This window comes from Pavona decussata, unplaced genomic scaffold (genome assembly GCF_977016875.1).
Source record: "Pavona decussata unplaced genomic scaffold, jaPavDecu1.1 SCAFFOLD_161, whole genome shotgun sequence".
In the NCBI taxonomy this organism is placed as follows: domain Eukaryota; kingdom Metazoa; phylum Cnidaria; class Anthozoa; order Scleractinia; family Agariciidae; genus Pavona; species Pavona decussata.
This window is the reverse complement of record NW_028145572.1, coordinates 2588075-2606775: the sequence shown is the minus strand read 5'-3', so window position 1 is coordinate 2606775 and position 18701 is coordinate 2588075. Positions and strand designations below refer to the sequence as shown.

The following is an 18701-nucleotide window of genomic DNA, read 5'->3' as shown; positions in this document are numbered from 1 at the left end:
CTGGCATAAATATGACATAATCGAAATCTTCTATTTTAGCCTGAAGTGCGTCACTAACCCAGGAAATGAGGAATATTACCAGCATGCCTGAACCAATGATTCCTACGCGCTGCTAATATTTCCCGTAATAACGTACTTCAGACTAAACGCAAAGATTCCGCTGACGGCATTTATTAATATGATTTGCGCAATTCGTCGTTTTTCCGGCGACGTGGCATTATTTTTAATATGATCAAAAGTCAACTTCATTACTAGGCAACTTACTTCCTTTTATTCGTGCTTTTTAAATATGATTACGCTATCACAAGAACAAAGATCTGACACCTATACTGTATATAATTATGACACATCTCTGCTGGCAAGGTAAAATATATTAACATATCGTGTTTTATTGACATCTTTAATTTACAAAATTTAATACAAAAATTACTTTTATAAATCTCTCAAAAAAAAAACTTAACTCGTTAATTAATTTCATTTTGCGCTAGCTGTGTAATTCCCGATACCCTTTTTATTTCAGTGTATTACGGTAAAAGGGGCCGAAATTGAATGGTTGTATATCTTTACTAATTTCTTTCACTTTCACCTTTTTAATTCCCTCAATCTCTGAACAAGTACTCCTTAACTATGTAAAAGTTAAGTGGCCGACAGAGTTTGAAATTCCAAGAGCTCGGCCGGTCAAACTGGATTTTTTATGCTCTCCTTGATTAACTAGTTCCAGATTACATCTATATCAATATGTTGTTGGTAAAATCAGATAAAATATCTGCATACTAACTGAATGAATGTAAAATGAAAAAAACCTAATAAGTCGACAATTAAAAGTGTCAAGAGAGAACGCAGTTCCATTATTAAGGAATTTCAACAGGTAGTGAGTTCCATTGCACAATTGTTCTTGGAAAGTTAAATTCCGTGGAATAATACTAATTAAACTTAAAAAATAATTGTTGCGCGCTCTGGTCTCACTTGATCCTGAGAGATGTGATTCGGTTCAGAATAACAAGAAAGTCTATTGTTTGAAGTCCTCACTAAAGTTTTCCTATACAATTCAAATGAAAGCTATTGCGCACTACTCTCATTAGCCTCCTACGCAGAAGCTCTCTGGGATCGGCGCGCATTTCTATCCCACGGAATGAGGGGCGGGGGAATGGATGACGATCCCAAATAGCACCCACGTAGAATGTACTACTCTGATGCTCTTCAAACCAAGTGGTTCTAACTGATTTGTGTCGGTTTGACAAATCATAAATTAAAGCTCATCAACAGTGCTTTCATCTCGTGCTGTTTGTTATTGAATCGTTTTTAGCGGTGAAATCAATCGATGTTTTCCTTTACATAGGTCTAGGTATCTACAGTAATTGGCGGGTCTTCTGGCGATTCAGGGGGGCAACTTTGTTTTCCTCTCTCGTCTTCAGAGTCTGTAAGATTTTCATATCCATTTGCTCGGTTTACCATCTCCTTTTTCTTTTTAAACATGGAGTGATCCTTGAGGCAACTGCAAACAACAAAGCAACGACCGTTTAGCATAATAATAATAATAATAATAATAATAAAAACAACAACAACAACAACAACAACAACAACAATAATAATAATAATAATAATAATAACAATAATAACAATAATAACAAATAATTATCTTTAGTCAGGAGGCAACCTCACCCTCGGGTGATTTTCAGGCTGGTAAACAATTATTAAATATTAAAAAAGTTAAAGAGACAATCACAGTAAAATCTCAAGATAGAGTTAACGATGTAACAAAATTAGATAAAATAGTTCATAAAAGCTTCTTAAATATTCACTATGTTAAAAGATAACCTAATACAGACGTTTTCGTGCGTCACATAGATTTATCCAATCGAATCCTAGCTCCCGAAAATGTGATGATAATTATTATGTACTTAACCTCAGGTTGTTCAATTAGAGGGCTATACAGGGAGCCTCCGCCTGAAGGAGTTATTTTTCACCCTCGTAGTATGTGAGAGGGTGATGAAATTAAAAATACTAGTGTTTCACAAAAAAAGACTGTGAACTGAACGGACATAAATAAAATCCAAGTATTATAAGCAGAACTCACAAGGTTAAAGCAAGGGGCACCAGCATCAAAGTGGCAGCCAGGAAGAAAACAAATCCAGGAGCATCAAATTTCAAAGATTTAGGATACAACGAGTTCAAAATGACATTGCCAATGTATACAAAGAGAATCTCAACTGACGAAGTAGCAGAAAACAGTGAACCTGAAATTAAAAAAAAAAAAAAAAAAAAAAGAAGAAGATAAGATATTGAATAAAGTCAGGACAGTCCTAAGTGTGCAGTACCAGAAAAATCTAGCCCCCATGAAAGGGTCAACAAGAAAGTGTGGTTTTTTCAAAGCGGTTTGGGGTGACCCTCCCCTCCAACAAAAAAAACCTTTGTAGTATGGATATTTTCTGGAACAACACGATAAGCCTAAATGACAGCAACCTTGCTACCCACCATTCTGTTTGTCAGTATACATCCCTGATTATCCCATACCTGTCAGAATTTTCCTTGTAAATTATACCGCTTTAGCATGATACAAGAAAATAACAAAAACTAATGGGGACTAACAGTGGCAAATCCACAGGGTTGCTCTTCAATCACTGTTTCATGGTTGAATTGAAAGTTGAACACCTGGCCCCAGTTGTTCAAAGGCCGGATAACTTTATCCGGTGGATAAGTCACTATCCGACAGTTTCAATCTGTGCAAAGATTTCAGTATTTCAATGTGTACAAGCAAATATGCACACTCTAACCACAGTCTAGTTTAGGAGTGTACGAAAACCTTGGACAACGTTTAACATGAAGTAAATTTTAGACCCTGTATAGTACCTTATCCAGCGGATAAAGTTATCCGGCCTTTGAACAACTGGGGCCTGGGTTTTAGAGGAGAGATGCAAACGTGAAGGCCCTTATAATTTTTATTTAAAGCTGTTTGGGCAGGGACAATAACTAACAACATACCCGTCTTGCATGCATGTATGCTGATTGAATCAGGCCCCCCAAAATGGTGAGAAGTGAGTGCTCTTATTGTTGAACCTGTGTCCCCCTCTGGGGTCTTTGGTCATGTTTCATGACAAAGATTATCATTCTAACAATGATAGCACATATTACCACTCTTTCAAAAAAATATATTTATGGCTATTCATTTTAATACGCAAAGTATCCTGCATTTCATCTATATATTACGCTTCATTCCATCCCATCAAATCTATGAACAGTCTCTGAGGTACTAACAGGTTTCTGTAAGTGCTACTCAGGAACAGAAAGATTGCTAAATGTCCCCAGCCTACTATCCCCCTCACTCCCACCCCAACCCCACCTCCCCCCAATGAAGCACAACCATTGGATGCCACCAAAAGAATGTATATACCTTGATCATCTGCACTGACAATCTTTGACATCATTGCTCTGTATACAGGAGGCCCTGCACCACCAAATATCCCAACAATTGGACCTAACAAAAAAATCACAAAAACAATGTTAATGGATGGCATAGATCCCTATTGATCTGTTATGAGAGCTTTACCACAGAAAAAGTTGTGTAATTTTCTGAATATCCCTAAAGGTGGTAACAGATGGCAAGGATGTCATTATAAATGAAGGAACTAACCTTATAAAGGATCCTTCAGAAGGTGTTTTTTTTACTAGAGAAACTATTTAAGGATTAAGATCTAAAATTCCCTTAGTTCATATCTAGGCAGATAAGAACATTAATTAATTAATTTCTCTTTCAACATCAGATAATTTACAAGATAACCACTGCATAAAGTTACTTACTTAAGAAGACCATGAGCAATGTAGTGGAGAACCCAAAAAACACCAGGAATCCTAGATATGAGATCATAGAGATGCGCACCACATTGACATCCGAAAGACACATTCCAAAGACTTTAATAGTGACCACTCCACCAACACCATGTATGGCATTACGAAATGCTGAAAAGTATCCTACTTCTTCTGGTGAGAAACAGAGTGGGGAATGGAGTGTGAAAAGGCTTATTACACTATTTGAACCCATCACAGGAATGTTAAGGATACCAGTGCAAAATGTCAGGACAATCAGATTCCTTTTTCTGGTGCCTGGTGCCTTGGAGTACACTCTCCAAGCAGATTTAAAGTTGTCAAGGCTGAACAGCTTTCCTCTTTCTTCTGCAGGTCTATGTCTTGATTCCGGCACAAAGAAAATGGCATAAGTCATGGAGACCACATGACAACCAAATATGAACAAAAAAGGTGCCTTGAATCCCAGATTTTCAATCCACAGACCACTTGTTGCCTGAGAAATCATGCCTCCTAGAAATACAGCCAGTTCAATAATACCTGTCATTTGGCCGAGAACAAAAGAAACATAACATCAGCCCAGAATTCGGCAAAATAATAAATAAATGTACACCAAACTTAACTAACTTCCTTAAATAAATTCAAATTAATTAGTGTATAGAGTTATTAAAGGGTAGTCAAAAATAATATGACCTTAAAGATTTGAATATTCTTGTGTGGCACTGAAAAAAAAATATTGCTACAACTGCACTGCAAGTAATTCTCCCTGTAAGTTTGTAAGAAATTTTTCCCCTTATTAGTAACAGTGATTTTCTGCTACTTCTTAAATCCAACACATAGTTGTTTGTTCCTATTCACATCCCAATTCAAGATCTCTTAGCCTGCTTAGCAGTCGTTTTCGTTTCCTTTTAGCCAAGCGCGGCAAGCATGCGAGGGCATTGCCCTCGCGCATCTTTTCGTGCTCAAAGGAAACGGAAACGACTGCTACGCATGCGCAGGCTAAAGATCTCTTGTCAGTGAAATTAAAGAAAAACTGGAGCAAAGTTCTATTTGCTAGTTCTATTTTCAAAGTTCTATTTGCTCATATCATTAAACTATCTATCTATCTATCTATCTATATAAACAAAGAAACAATACAATGATTGCTTCACTCAGTCGCAGGAGTGCTCGATGCAAAAACATGCAGAGCGAATTTTACATTTTACAATGTTACAATACAAGTAAATGTTACATTTTCTATCTTAAATATATATCTATCTATATATCTTGCTAGTTTTTCCTCATCTTGGCCTTTTTCATGCCCTACCCCGGAGCAATAAATTATTGATAGCATTAGCACAGTATGACATATACCGGTAGTTACGTACTATAAAAGAAATTTTCGCATAACTGTACTTAAAATTTTGTTTACAACAACATGTTTGACCTTTGACAGTGAGTGGAACCATATATTCTTGGTGCTATTTGGGCTACATGTAAATAGGCACTGTGAGTAGAAAAACACTTTAAACAGCAGTTTATGAATATAGAATTCAATTATGGAAACCCCAGAGTGACAAACAAGAAATTGATTGGAGATTGTACAGGGGTGTTGCTGAATAGCTGAAACTTAAGGGCTGCGACAGAATGCACTAAAAGGTAGCTTTAATGAATTAAGAAATTAGAAATATTATTTCTCACTAAATTTAATTTGTACAGATTATTGGAATAAATAAATATGAAAGAAATTTAAAACAAAAGTGTGGTGCAGGAAGTTTTCAGCCTAATTTTATAGCCCTTTAAATTGAATGAATGAAACTCCCTTGTACTTTAAAACTCAATGTCTTAATGGGTAGGAAAACTGTTTTTTTTTTTTCCTGAGGAATATAGTGCCACAATCTATTTTTAGTTTAGCAACAAAACAAAGATCATTCAGTTTTGAACCCAAAATTCCAACTAAAATCAACTTTATCACCTTGTGTGTGAAAATTGTCACCTCTGATGTCAATCTTTTGAAAGTTCTACTTCAGTTCTCTTGGTCTATATGGCAATCACTCCTTAATAAATTTGAACAGCGGTATTGTTTTCAAAATACACTTGGTCTTGTTTAAGTCAGCCCCTTCCTTGACTTTGCCTACAGTAAATGTTTTTAGCCAAAATTGCTCTAATGAACAGTATGCTAACATTCTAATAGCTGACAAGTAAATGGACTTATCATTCATTCATTATTTTTCCTAATGGCTCCCAATAAAACCATACATGCCCCAGTAAAAATATTTTGTGATCACAACGTGATCACAAATCACGGCCGTGCTCACGGGCGTGACACTCCTTTCACCGTGATCATGCCTTCAGCAATGCGTGATTGGAGTGATCACACCCGTGATCAGGGTGTGATCACTCCACTGACCGTGATTCTCTACAGTGATGGCGTGATCACGTATGGGTAGGGTAAAATTGAAAATCAAAAACATTACCATCTCATTCAAATAGTCCAAAATATCTGTTAACACTAATGGAGTAAAAAAAAATCATATTCCAGTAAATTAAAGATGTGGTTTAATAACAGCCCAATGACTTACCGCACTAAACTCGGGACAAATTTGAATCTTTCTTTCACAGCGCGTCGCTTGACTGTCTTTCGTTATTGTAACTCTCTGGTTTCGTGGTTCGTTTTTGTTTTTGTGCGTCAAAAGCTTAATCTGCAATATTTACGTGTTTTTTTTTCTGCATTCATCAGTCCTGTACAACATTTTACAGCAGCTTATTAAACGACTAACGATGAATATCATTTGGACGATCAAATTCAATCCTGTTATTATTGTTGTATAGCATATGTTGCCTTCTTTGTGCTCGATTCATTTCACTTACTCGATCCAAGGCAAAAAATCAAGGCTGCTTTTTTGCATGTTCGCGACAAAGCACTGATATACACTGAAAAATATTTTCAAGGTACGACTCTAACTTCAGTTTCGAGAAATATAGCGCCTTTTCTCGGAGTTGCATGACACGTGCGTGTCGGAATTTTATCTACAAGGTCTCTTGAGACATCTGCGGATTTAATCTTATTGGCCGAATGTCATGAACCTGTTTCAAATTACCTTTACCTGATCGCGTTACAAAAATGGTCCTGAAAATATACTCGACCGTTGGTAATTTGACTTAGAAGAGCGGGAACGTTTTTAATGCGAAGTATCTTCCTTTATTAGTCTGGGAAACAGTTTAATGTTTTGGGTTTCTGAAGCGAAGATCTGCACCCGGCCGTTTTGTAAACAACAGACTGTTCCTTCGGATTGTCTCCGGCAGTGTATTGCCGCTTGGATGTGTGAAGTTCGTCACGATAAACTCCCGTGTACTCTGATCGAGAACACTCAGAGGACTTCTTTGGTCTGCTGTAAAACGAAATGACTCTTGCGAGTTGTATTTTAGCCCACGTTTCCACAAGGGAAAGAATATCGAAGAACGTTCCAATTACTGAGGTGAGCAACATGATGATCGCGTAATACAATAACAACGAATTTTTATGTCGAAAGTGATTCCCGGTTAGCATCCTTCTGAACCGTAAGAAAATATTGGTTCACGTTTACCTTTGTGGTTCTCAACTTGTCAAAATGTATACTATTTTAGCTTTTTAATTCCACCGCGCAACAGACTGCGCTGTTCTTTAATGGACGTTCTGCCCCCGCCTCAAATAGCCTCTGAAAGGCTATTACTTTGGGGCAGTATTTTATATACACATATATACTATATATGAAGCTCATTTTTGACAGTAATAAAATTTGTTGTTGTCATTACATTATTGTACAATTTTTTTAACTTTCTGTATTTTGTGCTTTTTACGTTCTTGTGTACTTCACACATAAAGTTTTTTTTTTTTTTTTTTTATTTTTTTTTTTTTTTTATTAATTATTGAAAACATTACTTACAAATACAAAATAAAGCATGCTAACTTTACGAGATAAATATATACAAGGTAAGTTACAAGATAACGTTTAAAGCTTACCCTGGTTACATGCTGACTTTCAGATACTAACACATACACACATTTACATATAAATACACACTGTACGTGAAGTTTGAAACCAAAATTATTTACAAGTCTTTACACAGCATTCTTCACGAACAGAGGAACACGTGCATACAAATTACATAGGGGCCCAGGATTTAACAAATTGTTCTAATTTATTATTTGCTACTGCTAATGTTCGCATAACAGAGATTTTGTTTTTCAGGCGTAAAAGAAAGCTTTCAAAGTTTAAAATGCCATTGCAAACACTAGTGCTAAAAATGTGGTACTTGGCAATAACGAGGGCGTAATTGAGCGCTGACCAGTTGTTTGATTTTTGGTGCCAACCATACAGAATCACACTTTCAGAGAGTTTTATGTGTTCTTGGTATGTTTTGTGCCACCATCGCGTAAAGAGGTTCCAAAACGTGTAGGAAATGTTACAGGTAAACAGCATGTGCAACAATGATTGACTTTCGTAGCTGCATAGCGGGCAACTGTCACTGTCCTTTATACCAGCACGAAACAAACTGGACTGCGTAGGTAGGATGTTATGAATAATTTTGAATTGAAAGATTATAAGCTTTGGTTCATGCAAGATTCGGAAGGGGAGCATATAGACGTTTTGGATGTTTTCTTTGGTGAAGCCGTAATTTAAAATTTTACTCTCACTGGTTGGAATCAAATAGGATTTGCTAAGTAAAATCGAATATGCAATTTTAGTAATAAAGTTAATACTGTGATCATATTAAAGGTGACTGTGATCACAAGCGTGATCACACTTGTTGTGATCACAGTGCCAACATTATGTGTGATCAGAACCTGTGATCTAACCTGACATCACACCCATGATCACATCTCTGATCACATCACATCTGTGATCACATGTAAAAGTTTTTACGCGTGATCACAGTGTGATCACATTGTGTGATCACATGTGTGATCACAGAGTGATCACATTATATTTTTACTGGGGCGTGCATGTGAGGACATACTTGAATGATTATTTTAGTGTGAAAATAAATTATTGTCTTGCTACAACTTCTGTACTTTAGAATAAATGAAACTCACCCAGTCGCAAGGCAATTGATGATTGTTCCGTTGTATCTGCGATGTATGACAAGCAAGCCAAGATTATGGTGGTATAATAGCCACAAAGTCCATGTATGAAAGCACCAATAAAGAGACAGTAAATGGGCAACTTGGCATACATGACAACAATTATGACAGCAGCCTCCAGTACACTGCCAAGTATGGGTACAATCAGTGCAGGGCGTCGGCCAACCTTGTCTGACCAGCCTCCCATAAACAAAGTTATGACAATTGATGGAAGGGCAGAAAACATTACAATACCCAGTTGAACATAGGAGGCATATGACTGCACCTGTTAAGGATACCAGTGCAACCAAGATTATTGCTTAGAATATACCAGTAGTTTCTAAAACTGCAGGGGATGGGACAAATACTTGGAGAAAGAAGGTGAATTTAAGCCAGAAATTAAATACAGCACTTGCAAAATGAGGGAAGCAAGAGAAACTGCAAAATTGCAAAAATTAATTGTTAATTATTGTTAAACATTCATTCATTTCTAAAACTGATTATGGCACAAAAAACACCCACTTACCTGTTTTTCAAGCTTTTCCATTGAAGCATTCAGGGAATTTGAACCACATCCTGGATTGTTCTGCTTAAAATTATATGGAAAACCTTTTGCCTCACTCAGCCTATAGTAGACATACTGCTGGGACACAGGAACACTCATAAAAAATCCATATGCATAGAGGAACAACACTGGTTCCACAGTAAGCATCTGTCTCCAGGACAAGCCTGCTGGCATGGTGACTTGTGGTGGGAGCAAGCACCCTTGAACCACCCTAATGGTCACGCAATAAAGATTGCGTGACTAGTAAAAATACTTTCATGAGGAAATCGGACTGTGCATTTTAAAAAACCGAAATAAGGCTAATAATCACGCTTCATTATTTCAGTACAAAGAACTTTAAAACTGCACATCAATTAATTATTTATGCGTCGAAACGACTTTCAATTGATCGTACAAAAACCATTTATGACCAGCTAGCACATTCATGCTTTGCTTTCTGCATGATCTATGAATTGTTCGGCAGAGCTAACAGGCAGCTCCGTAAACTGACGGCGACTTTTACTTTTGTGTGCAGCTTCCTCAAATTTGTTTGTTAACAGGAAATAACAACAAATAGGAAGATAAAAGCTACAAAACATAAACTTACCGCTTATATTTAATCTCTCTCTTGCAATTTACACGCGTTCTGTCCTGCGATGACTCGTGATCAGCTGCCTATCACGTGTCATTGTGCCCAGTCCAGACGATCAGGTGATTTTATAATATATTTTCTGAACAAATATGGAGGTCCTTCGCTTCAATTTTCCGTTTCAATCGGTTGTTCTGTACTGCTGCGCAAAAGTTCAAGGAGCCGCAAATGATCCCCGACCGGAAATGATTTACAAATTGAGACTTATTGAACCCCAAAGTGGACCGCAGAATGACCCCGAGAAAGACAGATGCCAAAAGGCAAGGACTGTGGAATCCCCGGTGTGGAATCGAATGTCATGGAATGTGTCGTGGACAGTGGAATGAAGTGGACGGTGGAACGTCGTGGACAGTGAAATGTTGTAAACAGTGCAATAGGCCTTATCACGGTTTTTGACGCCATTTTGACGAGTAGGCAAACCCGTCTTGAAATAACAGTGTTTGAATGGAAATCCGATGTCAAATAATTTTCATAAAACATCGCTCCTGAAAAATTCATGAATTGGAAACTTTATCGAAACTTTAGGCACTATCAAAGGATTTTACAGAAAATAACTGAGGAATGTAGCTGTGCTAGAGAGCATCTAGATGTGTTTTGACATTTCTAATTCCATACATTTGTCTATGTAGGGAACCAGCCGTGAACTGCTACTAAAAATAGTTCGCGGGAAAAAATACAGGGAAATGTATAGAAAGTTCAAAATACGACTGGGCGCTTTCTGGCACAGCTTCATCCCTCCAATCTTTTTTCTTAAAATCCTTTTCCTAGTGTCAAAAGATTCGAATTCATGAATTTTCAGTTCATGAAAATTATTTGACATCGGATTTCCATACAAACACTGTTATTTCAAGACGTGTTTGCCTGCTCGTCAAAATGGCGTCAAAAACCGTGATAAGGCCTATGGTACGGTGTGGGCAGTGGACCGTTATGTAAAAGTAGAGTTGTGTGGTACGGGATTCATATCATTTGCAGCGCGGTACAGTTCCAAATTTGCACACTGCGCGCGCCGGGCCGACCGGCAGAAAATGGCGGGAAATTTTCCCGCCATTAAATGCCCAGTGCACGGCGGTCGACGGTGAGCGTCACTTACTCGGGCAGTGTTGGTGGATTTTTTTTTCTTCTTCTCGTTTGAAATCGCTACAGTAGGGAGTGCCAAAGTTTCCTTTTGGGAGCAACAGAAAAAACTGTAAATGTAATTTATTTACCCAAGAAGCACCAAAGGCTAGGAACTCGTTCAAAGGTGCCCGTGCAAATTGGACTGATTTGGAAATGTCGGTTTTTGTGGAAGGAGGAAAACCGGAGAAACCGGAGAAAAACCCTCGGAGCAATAACGAGAACCAACAACAAACTCAACCCACATAGGACGCTGAGTCCCGGGAAGGACCAGTTGTTAACCGGACCGCAAAGCCGAGAAAACCAAAGGTAAGTAACATATGTAATAAACTTAATATATTTACTGATTCGCAAGCTCGAGAAAATTGTTACACTACTTCACACCACAATTACGCCTTTATTAAAAATACATTGTCAGCTGATTTCTCTTGAATCCTCTTGTGTTGCCATCGATCAAAGATAATTAACCGTTGTTTTACAGGGGAGCTTAACATGTACAGTTGGACAGTTCGCTGAGTCATCCGAAAATACGCCGCAAATTCGTTTTCATTTTTAAAATATGACTGCACACTGTCGCTTCAAAATAGTTTCCCACTTGATTTAAATTTATTCTTACAAAACAGCAAAAAGCAGCTGTAAACAATGCACAAATTATCCTGCTATTCAACAATATTTCAATTTCCTGTCAAAATTGTTCACACTGCACCGTACAGAAAAAGATGGCGACTGCTCCAATTACCCTTAATTCTTTGCGTGCGAAAACCCTAAAAACGCTCATAGGAACGTATGGAATGGCCTGAATTTCAGCCGTATCCTATGGTGGCATACTCCCGAGAGAGACCTTCTGAATATGCCGTCCAGTGACGTCACTGCCCAAAAACCGGGCAGTGATTTTGATTGGTTGGCTGTTATTATTCTGCATGAATTGTGTGAAATTGTCCGTTTTCAAGATGGCGGTCGCACTGGAGGACTTCAGAAGAACTTCCTCTGCTATTTGTTCGTCATTGGGTTGTGAAAAATTATATCCCGAGCAAGAAAGCGCACTGTTCGAGTTCTTATCAAGGCGAAATGTGTTCGTGAATTGACCTATACAAGCTACGGAAAGTCGTTGATATTTCAAATTGCTCCGCTCGTGCAAGTGAACTTTCCAAATCTTGTCCACAGTTCGTCGCACACAGTATTATTCTTGTGATTTCTCCCCTCGTCGTCCTAATGAGGGACCACGGGTCACTTCGCTAAAAAAGCAAAACATCGCAGCTGATTACGAAGCGGCCGAGAAGGATGCAGAGATTCTGAAGGGTGTTGCAAATCGGAAGTTCAATGTTGTTTACGCGTCTCCGGAGTCTATGCTTTCAGTGGAGCGGTGCAGAAGAATGCTTTCTACGGACGCGTACAAGCAAGGCCTTATAGGGATAGTTGTCGACGAAGCTCACTGTATTTAGCACTGGTATAGTATATACCTTGCCTGTAATATCTGATGCACTAAACCCCTAAAGCACGCGGTTAAATCACTAATTCTAAACTGAATTATTTCATTTTATTATTTCAAACAATGAAAACAAAATCAATTTTTCAAATTATTTATTGTTATTGCCTTGGTTGAATGCATATGCTTGCGGTCACAATTCATTAAAAACGGGAATCTACAGGGGTTGAAGAATGCAGCAAGCACTACTTCAAACCATTGGTAGTAAGGAACTAACTTCTCCCCGTGATCCATGTTTAAACGAACGTTACCACTACTGTACTAAAAGAATTTAATTTACCTTTACCAATCTCTCTGGTTTCTCCGCCTTGAAGCTTAAAGGTGGCGGTGGACGGGCTTTCAAAGGTGTGTTCGCCTTTGGAAGCGGTGAAAGAAATCTCGAACCAGTAGAGGGGAAGTTATCAACGTTAAAACTACATGCTTCCATCAGACTCTAAACACGCTTTCTTCTTCACCGGGCTTAGCAAATGCAATAGGTTACTATCCAGCGAGATACTCGCGGTGTACTCTCTCAGTCAGGGAAGACTCGAAAAAAGTACTTCTTATGTCCTCAGCAATTTTGGCTAGGTTTCGCCAGTTCTTTTATGTTTTTCAACTTTACCTCGGACAGTTGTGCAGAGGAAGCAGTTTCTATTGAAGGTGACGTTCAGTGACTTCAGCTCTTCAAACAGCCAACTTGAACCCTTTCCGTAGATGGCGTACCGATCCGTTGCTTCCAAAAGCGCTTTCGAACAGATAACGCACTTCACTGGGCATCTTTGTATGAAGAGGAGCAATTTAATTTAAAAAGCCATAACAAAACGTCGTTGACCCACTTGATCCCATAAGTGTAGCCGGCTGTGCGCGATACTTCTCGCGGGAAGCGACATAATTTTCATAAATTATCGTTTTCCGGCAGTGACGTCACTGGACGACATTAACGGCTCTCTGATTCAGACGTTTCACTCGGGAGTATGCAACCAGAGAAAACGGCTGAAATTCAGGCTACGCACAGAAACCTAGCATACAAAATATCGTTCGTACAGGGACGAATTTCGCAAAAAAAAACATGGCTTTCTATGTGCCTGCTGCCCGCGTTAGGTTGGTAAGGTATTGTCGTAAAATGTACAGCCGCCATCTTTTTCCCTACCGTGGATTTCACAGAGCAACAGACAACATTTAGATCTAGGGTGGGAGGTGGTGAGAGAGGGAAGGACGGGGCGGGAGAGAAGAAGGAACACCCGAAAATTGTGGAAAATCTTAGGTTGGAGAAGATTCATTTGTCATGAGATTATGGTCACTGAATCAATTCTTAGCGCACTTTTCTCACGTTTGCCAGCTGCGTGCAGTTATCCAGCTCGCTCGTTAAAATAATAACGTAATACCCTACCACACTTCAGTGTCACTGTCAATACAGTTTGTGCTTCCCTGCTTTCTGACAATCAACTCTTGTTTTGCTAACAACTGTAGTTTTAACCATCACTTGACAGAAGTTTCAAGAAAAACTATATTTTTAGGAAACAAGTGTAATTTTATGCACATATCCAAAAATAGCAACCAAATCGTACAAACGCCCTTTGCATAAAAAAGGAGACAGTTATTTCAATTGAAGGACATTTTTTCCAAAATTAAAAGTATATTTTGTTTTTTTTAACAAGAAAATAACCGAGCAGGACGGCTTTTTACTCAGTTTTTCGTCCTCAGTCAAGTTACTTTCATTTTCATCATTTCGCTGTGACTGACAGTTTAGCCATTGAAAAGACGTTGCTCAGTGATGGACAAAATTTGGCCTGAACGTTAAGGGAAGAGTAAACGTTGAGCATTATGTTAGAAGTCTGCCTAAGACCACATTTCTCAGTCCATTTTTCTAGGTGAAGGCCATTGTTTCTTTTGTGTGTAACTGCTCGCCTGATTGATTTGATTGTTCTCTTTTAGGCAGGATATCCGAGATGTAATCTTTTTGCACAAGCCGGAACTCAACAAAACCTTTGATCGTGCAGAAGAAGACCACGGAAAGATATCGAGCAGTTAAGAGTTTTTTTTATATATATATTAATAGGCTTAAAGTGAAGAAATTGAGACTGAACGAGCGACATGTGTATATAACTCCATAGCCACAACAGCTCCTTCCACGTCAAAAAAATCTAAAATACGAAAACAACACGGAAAGCCTGAAAGCTGGCCAAAAGTAGCCAGTCATGTGCATGACCCCAAGCTGGGTGGAGGGTTTCGCGCGCTCCACTTGGTGCTTGTCTTACTTTCGCGCTTCCCGAGGCCCAAATAGTCGTGATGCATCGACCAATCCCAGGATGAAAACTCATTCTAGTGGGCATTGCACACAGGTACAGTCGTTAACCCAGTTGACGGCTACATACGGGACTGCTTATTATAATCCATGGATAACTGTACCGTGACTGTTAGGATGGCACGCTTTCACCGGGTCGCTGTCCGATTTCCATGGCTGGTGCCAGAGGACCGTCTGTATTCAAGCGGGGGTCACGTTTTTCAATTTTTCTAGAAACACAAACAATAAAAATAAATAAATAAAAAGCACAAAAGTGCCAAACAAGTGTTCTTGAAATTCAGGTTTGGCCCAGAAGGAGTTGTTGCTTTACAATAATTGATACATCAAAGAAGTAATTTATAGATAAAGATTGTGTAAGATGGAATTAATGAAATTCAAATGATGGTGTCCGAGAAATAATATTCACTTCAGTACACACGAAAAAGCTGTCTTCGAAGAGATTCGAACTCTTGCCGTCGAGATAGCTTCAGACGTACTGCTCGACCTGGTTATCAACTCCCATGCACCTTTTACTAACAGCTTGTGTATTTAGTTTGTAGAGTGAATTTTAGTTTTCCGAGCTATGGACAGGACTGGAATAACAAAAGTTATTGAGGTAAGTTGCAATTGCTCAAGTTTTCGAGTTCGCAAGCTGTGTCCCGTGTTAAAGGTAGTTACAGGATGAGATAAAGGTTACTTCCGTCTGACGAGCATTTAGAAATTGGAATTCAGAAAAAGTGGTCTTTGTACATGTAGGACTGAAAATCATAATCGACTGATAAGAATTTTAGAGGTCATGTCATAAAAAGTGTAATTTTTGGGGATGGCAAATATACTTCTTTCTGGGGTAGATTGATTCTTTGTTTGATATATTAGCGTTAAACCCAAAATTAACAATAGCATAAGACTTTTATCTCCTCATGTTGTATTGATGGACCTCTTCGACACGGATTTAATTTTGCCTGACAAAGCTGCCAATGAGAAGGGGAGAAGGAACATTCATTGAAATATCATGATATGATTCTTGATTGTCTTAAGCTGCAGTAATCAAAACTACACTTCGGCAGCTTTAACAAGTGTCAGTTCCATCTGTTATCCATGCAAAACTTTTTGTTTTATGAACTTATACCCTTTTCTTATTTCTTCCCTTTCAGGACGTTTTTAGTGGTTTTAAAGTTGCATGAAGTTGTTCATTTGCAGCAAGACGATCCCGGCCTTCACCCTAAATCATTGGTCAAGATTCAGTATCGACGTTCTGAAATCTGAAGACAAAATTGACGTACTCAGGGTATTAGGTCATGACCAGATTCTCTCTCCTAAGTGTTAATGTACAAAAACCGCAAAGAAAAACTTCTATATGGGTATCATAAGTGAGTCTCGGAACTTCATGGCTACATTGGAGATTTTTTGAAACGGCGACAGTGGCCAAATATGGATGAAGAGAATGCTCCAGCCAGTCAAAAGGGGACGCAGCTGAGTATCAGATAGATAATTTATCGAACTTAATTAATTTTGCATGCATATATTAATTTCAAGTTGCCGTGGATGACCGTGTTTCTTGTTGAAATCTCCTAGTTTTTAAGGCACTGTTTTCCTAGCCCTTCTTCCATTTTGTAGTCATCAACTAGTAATTAACCTTTTCTCCAAATAGTCTAATGAGTTCTCTTCATTTTGGGGCCGAGCGTTAAGCGCACGTACGGGCCTCAGGCACTCAGTGAGGATAGGTTACATCTCAACCTCAAAAAATAGGAAACCCTGAAACCAAGGTTGCCCATGCCTCAGTCATTCCAGTTGACGTCGCAAATTGGTGCAAGAATTGCATGAGCGGACAGGGAAGGCTTTGGATACTAGGCGTACTTGGCATAATTTCAGGGCCTGGTTTTTCGATAGGTTTTAGAAACCAATGTAGGATTTAAAGTTACCTCAGGTTTTGCGATTGTTTTGGTGTATTTACAGGTGCTCCTGAACTAGACAAGACAACCTTTAACAAGGTTTTATGTTTTCAATTTGCAAGAAAGTGAAGAGCAAAAAGATATGTTTACAGGAGTCCTCATTATGAAAATTAAAACACTGGATATTTAAAGGAGTAAAATAAAAAGGAAGTTAAACCCAAGAATTAAAACTAAAATAGAATAATTGTAATTTAAAACAAAATTAAATGTTAATATTTATCCTGCCGAGCAGGGTACACCCCACTGCTGCAGCAAAAGCAGCAGCCTCTACTGATTAATATTTTCTCAAAGTTCAGAATAATTATTACATTTAAATGTTTTATACTTCAAGTCTTTATTAATGTGGATTCCTGTAAAATATTTTTTACCCTACACCTTGGTACGTTTTGCTAACTTGTTTACTATGAGATATAAAGGAAAACAGGGTCCTTGGTTAACGTATTAAACTGAAATTTGGGTTGAATGATTTTTGAAGAAACGAATCAAAACCGTCCATTTTCATGTTGATCATTCTTCCGGCAAAGAATGTCGATTACTGCTATTCACAGGAACGGGATGAATAACAGGATGCTAGAGCTGTACACTTATTATTAGCTTCTATGATATCCATCAGACTGAGTGCACTCAAGCAATGTAGATGTAAAAGATATTTAATGTGGAACAGATTACAAATAAACAAAATGTTTTCTTGCACTGTAGCTTGACTAACAGTCATTTTGGAGAGCTAGCACACGTACCTCATAAATTAAGCGATTCGTTTCAAATAAGTTACAGATTTTTAGAAACACTTCCCTAGCTACTGAGTCGTTTGTTTTTCATGGCAATTTTTGTACTTGGAAGTTTCGTACCCCCTGTTTCTGCTCGCGTTTCGGCGTGCTCTCTGAAATGACTGTTACGCAGGTTACACCAGCCTCGTCTTGTGTTGTTGCTTTCTTATTTCATAACTTGCATTTAACGAGTACAAATTCTAAACTAGAGGTGCTTTAGGCTTGCCTTTTAACAAATCTTAAGGGAGTTGGGGACAACGACAACAAGAGATAAAAAGAGATGGTTTAATATGCAGTTCTCGTTCACCCTAGTTGAACATGAGTCTGCCAGCTGAGTGGTTATAGCTTGGCAGACGTCGCCTATTTGCAACGAAAATAAGAAAACGAGAATACTCCCATTCCACCAACAACATAGATCATGACTCTCCGCCAGCCATGTCCGATCTATACTTTATCCGTTTAGATCTCTTTTAATGCGTTTTCAGGGAGGCCAAGCGTTTTGTATTGCCGCTTACAGTGAACGAGTTTACACTCTCTGGGAATGATAACAAGGCAAAACATCTCTCTTCATTAAGGCCCTGTTTACATGGAGAGAGGAAGATCCTAGAAGACGAAACTACTTTTCGTTTGGGTTACATGAAGACATTTCAGTCGGGAAGGTTAACAAGTGGAGAAGGAAAAGAAGAAAATTGTCGGCCTTTAGCAGCTGAACGCCGGCCGCCTCCACGTGCTTTTTTGTTGTTTGTTTGTTTGTTTTTTGTTGTTGTTGTTGTTGTTTTATTTTTTAACAGTAAGTGGTGCCATAAAGCATTGTCTACTATATTTACCTCTCCGATCCTAATTTTTCAAAGGGAGAGATAATCCCCAGGCCGAAAAAAAAAAAAGAAGGAAAAATAATCATGAAATCGAAGAGACACTGAAATCAAAAAGAGATATTGATGCACGATTTAATGTGACGGAAACTAGTCAGAAACATGTCTGACCATAACTTCCTAGAGCTATTTACATGAATTGCTGAGAGACAAAAAAAGTGGTGCACATCA

The 18701-nt window shown here is 38.4% G+C and overlaps 1 protein-coding gene and 1 long non-coding RNA gene across 3 annotated transcripts; one reads left to right on the top strand and one right to left on the bottom strand.

The window, feature by feature from the left end:
- Positions 1-252: 252 nt before the first annotated feature.
- Positions 253-10584, bottom strand: LOC146464768 (proton-coupled folate transporter-like). 2 transcript variants are annotated; one of them, XM_085129248.1, is made up of 7 exons: positions 10036-10584; positions 9411-9689; positions 8858-9170; positions 3799-4341; positions 3392-3475; positions 2078-2237; positions 253-1495 (listed from the first exon to the last, which is right to left on the bottom strand). In XM_085129248.1, the coding sequence occupies exons 2-7, from the start codon at positions 9621-9623 to the stop codon at positions 1342-1344; spliced, it is 1467 nt and encodes a 488-aa protein (XP_084985374.1). In that variant the 5' UTR covers positions 9624-9689; positions 10036-10584; the 3' UTR covers positions 253-1341. The 2 variants fall into 2 exon arrangements, with proteins under 2 accessions (XP_084985374.1, XP_084985375.1); XM_085129249.1 differs by having other exon boundaries at positions 9411-9660.
- Positions 10585-10677: 93 nt separating this feature from the next.
- Positions 10678-18467, top strand: LOC146464767 (uncharacterized). The gene is made up of 3 exons (XR_014868409.1): positions 10678-11499; positions 14591-15555; positions 16094-18467. It is a non-coding gene; the product is annotated as an uncharacterized LOC146464767 (long non-coding RNA).
- Positions 18468-18701: the final 234 nt, after the last annotated feature.

What these genes read in the sequence shown, in the direction of transcription:
- LOC146464768 (XM_085129248.1), bottom strand. Translation starts at nt 9,623, where the DNA reads ATGCCAGCAGGCTTGTCCTGGAGACAGATGCTTACTGTGGAACCAGTG. An exon ending in TGTCAGTGCAGATGATCAAG is followed by an intron (nt 2,238 to 3,391) that starts GTATATACATTC and finishes TTTTAATTTCAG; the next exon opens with GTTCACTGTTTTCTGCTACT. An exon ending in GTGCCCCTTGCTTTAACCTT is followed by an intron (nt 1,496 to 2,077) that starts GTGAGTTCTGCT and finishes TGTTGTTTGCAG; the next exon opens with TTGCCTCAAGGATCACTCCA.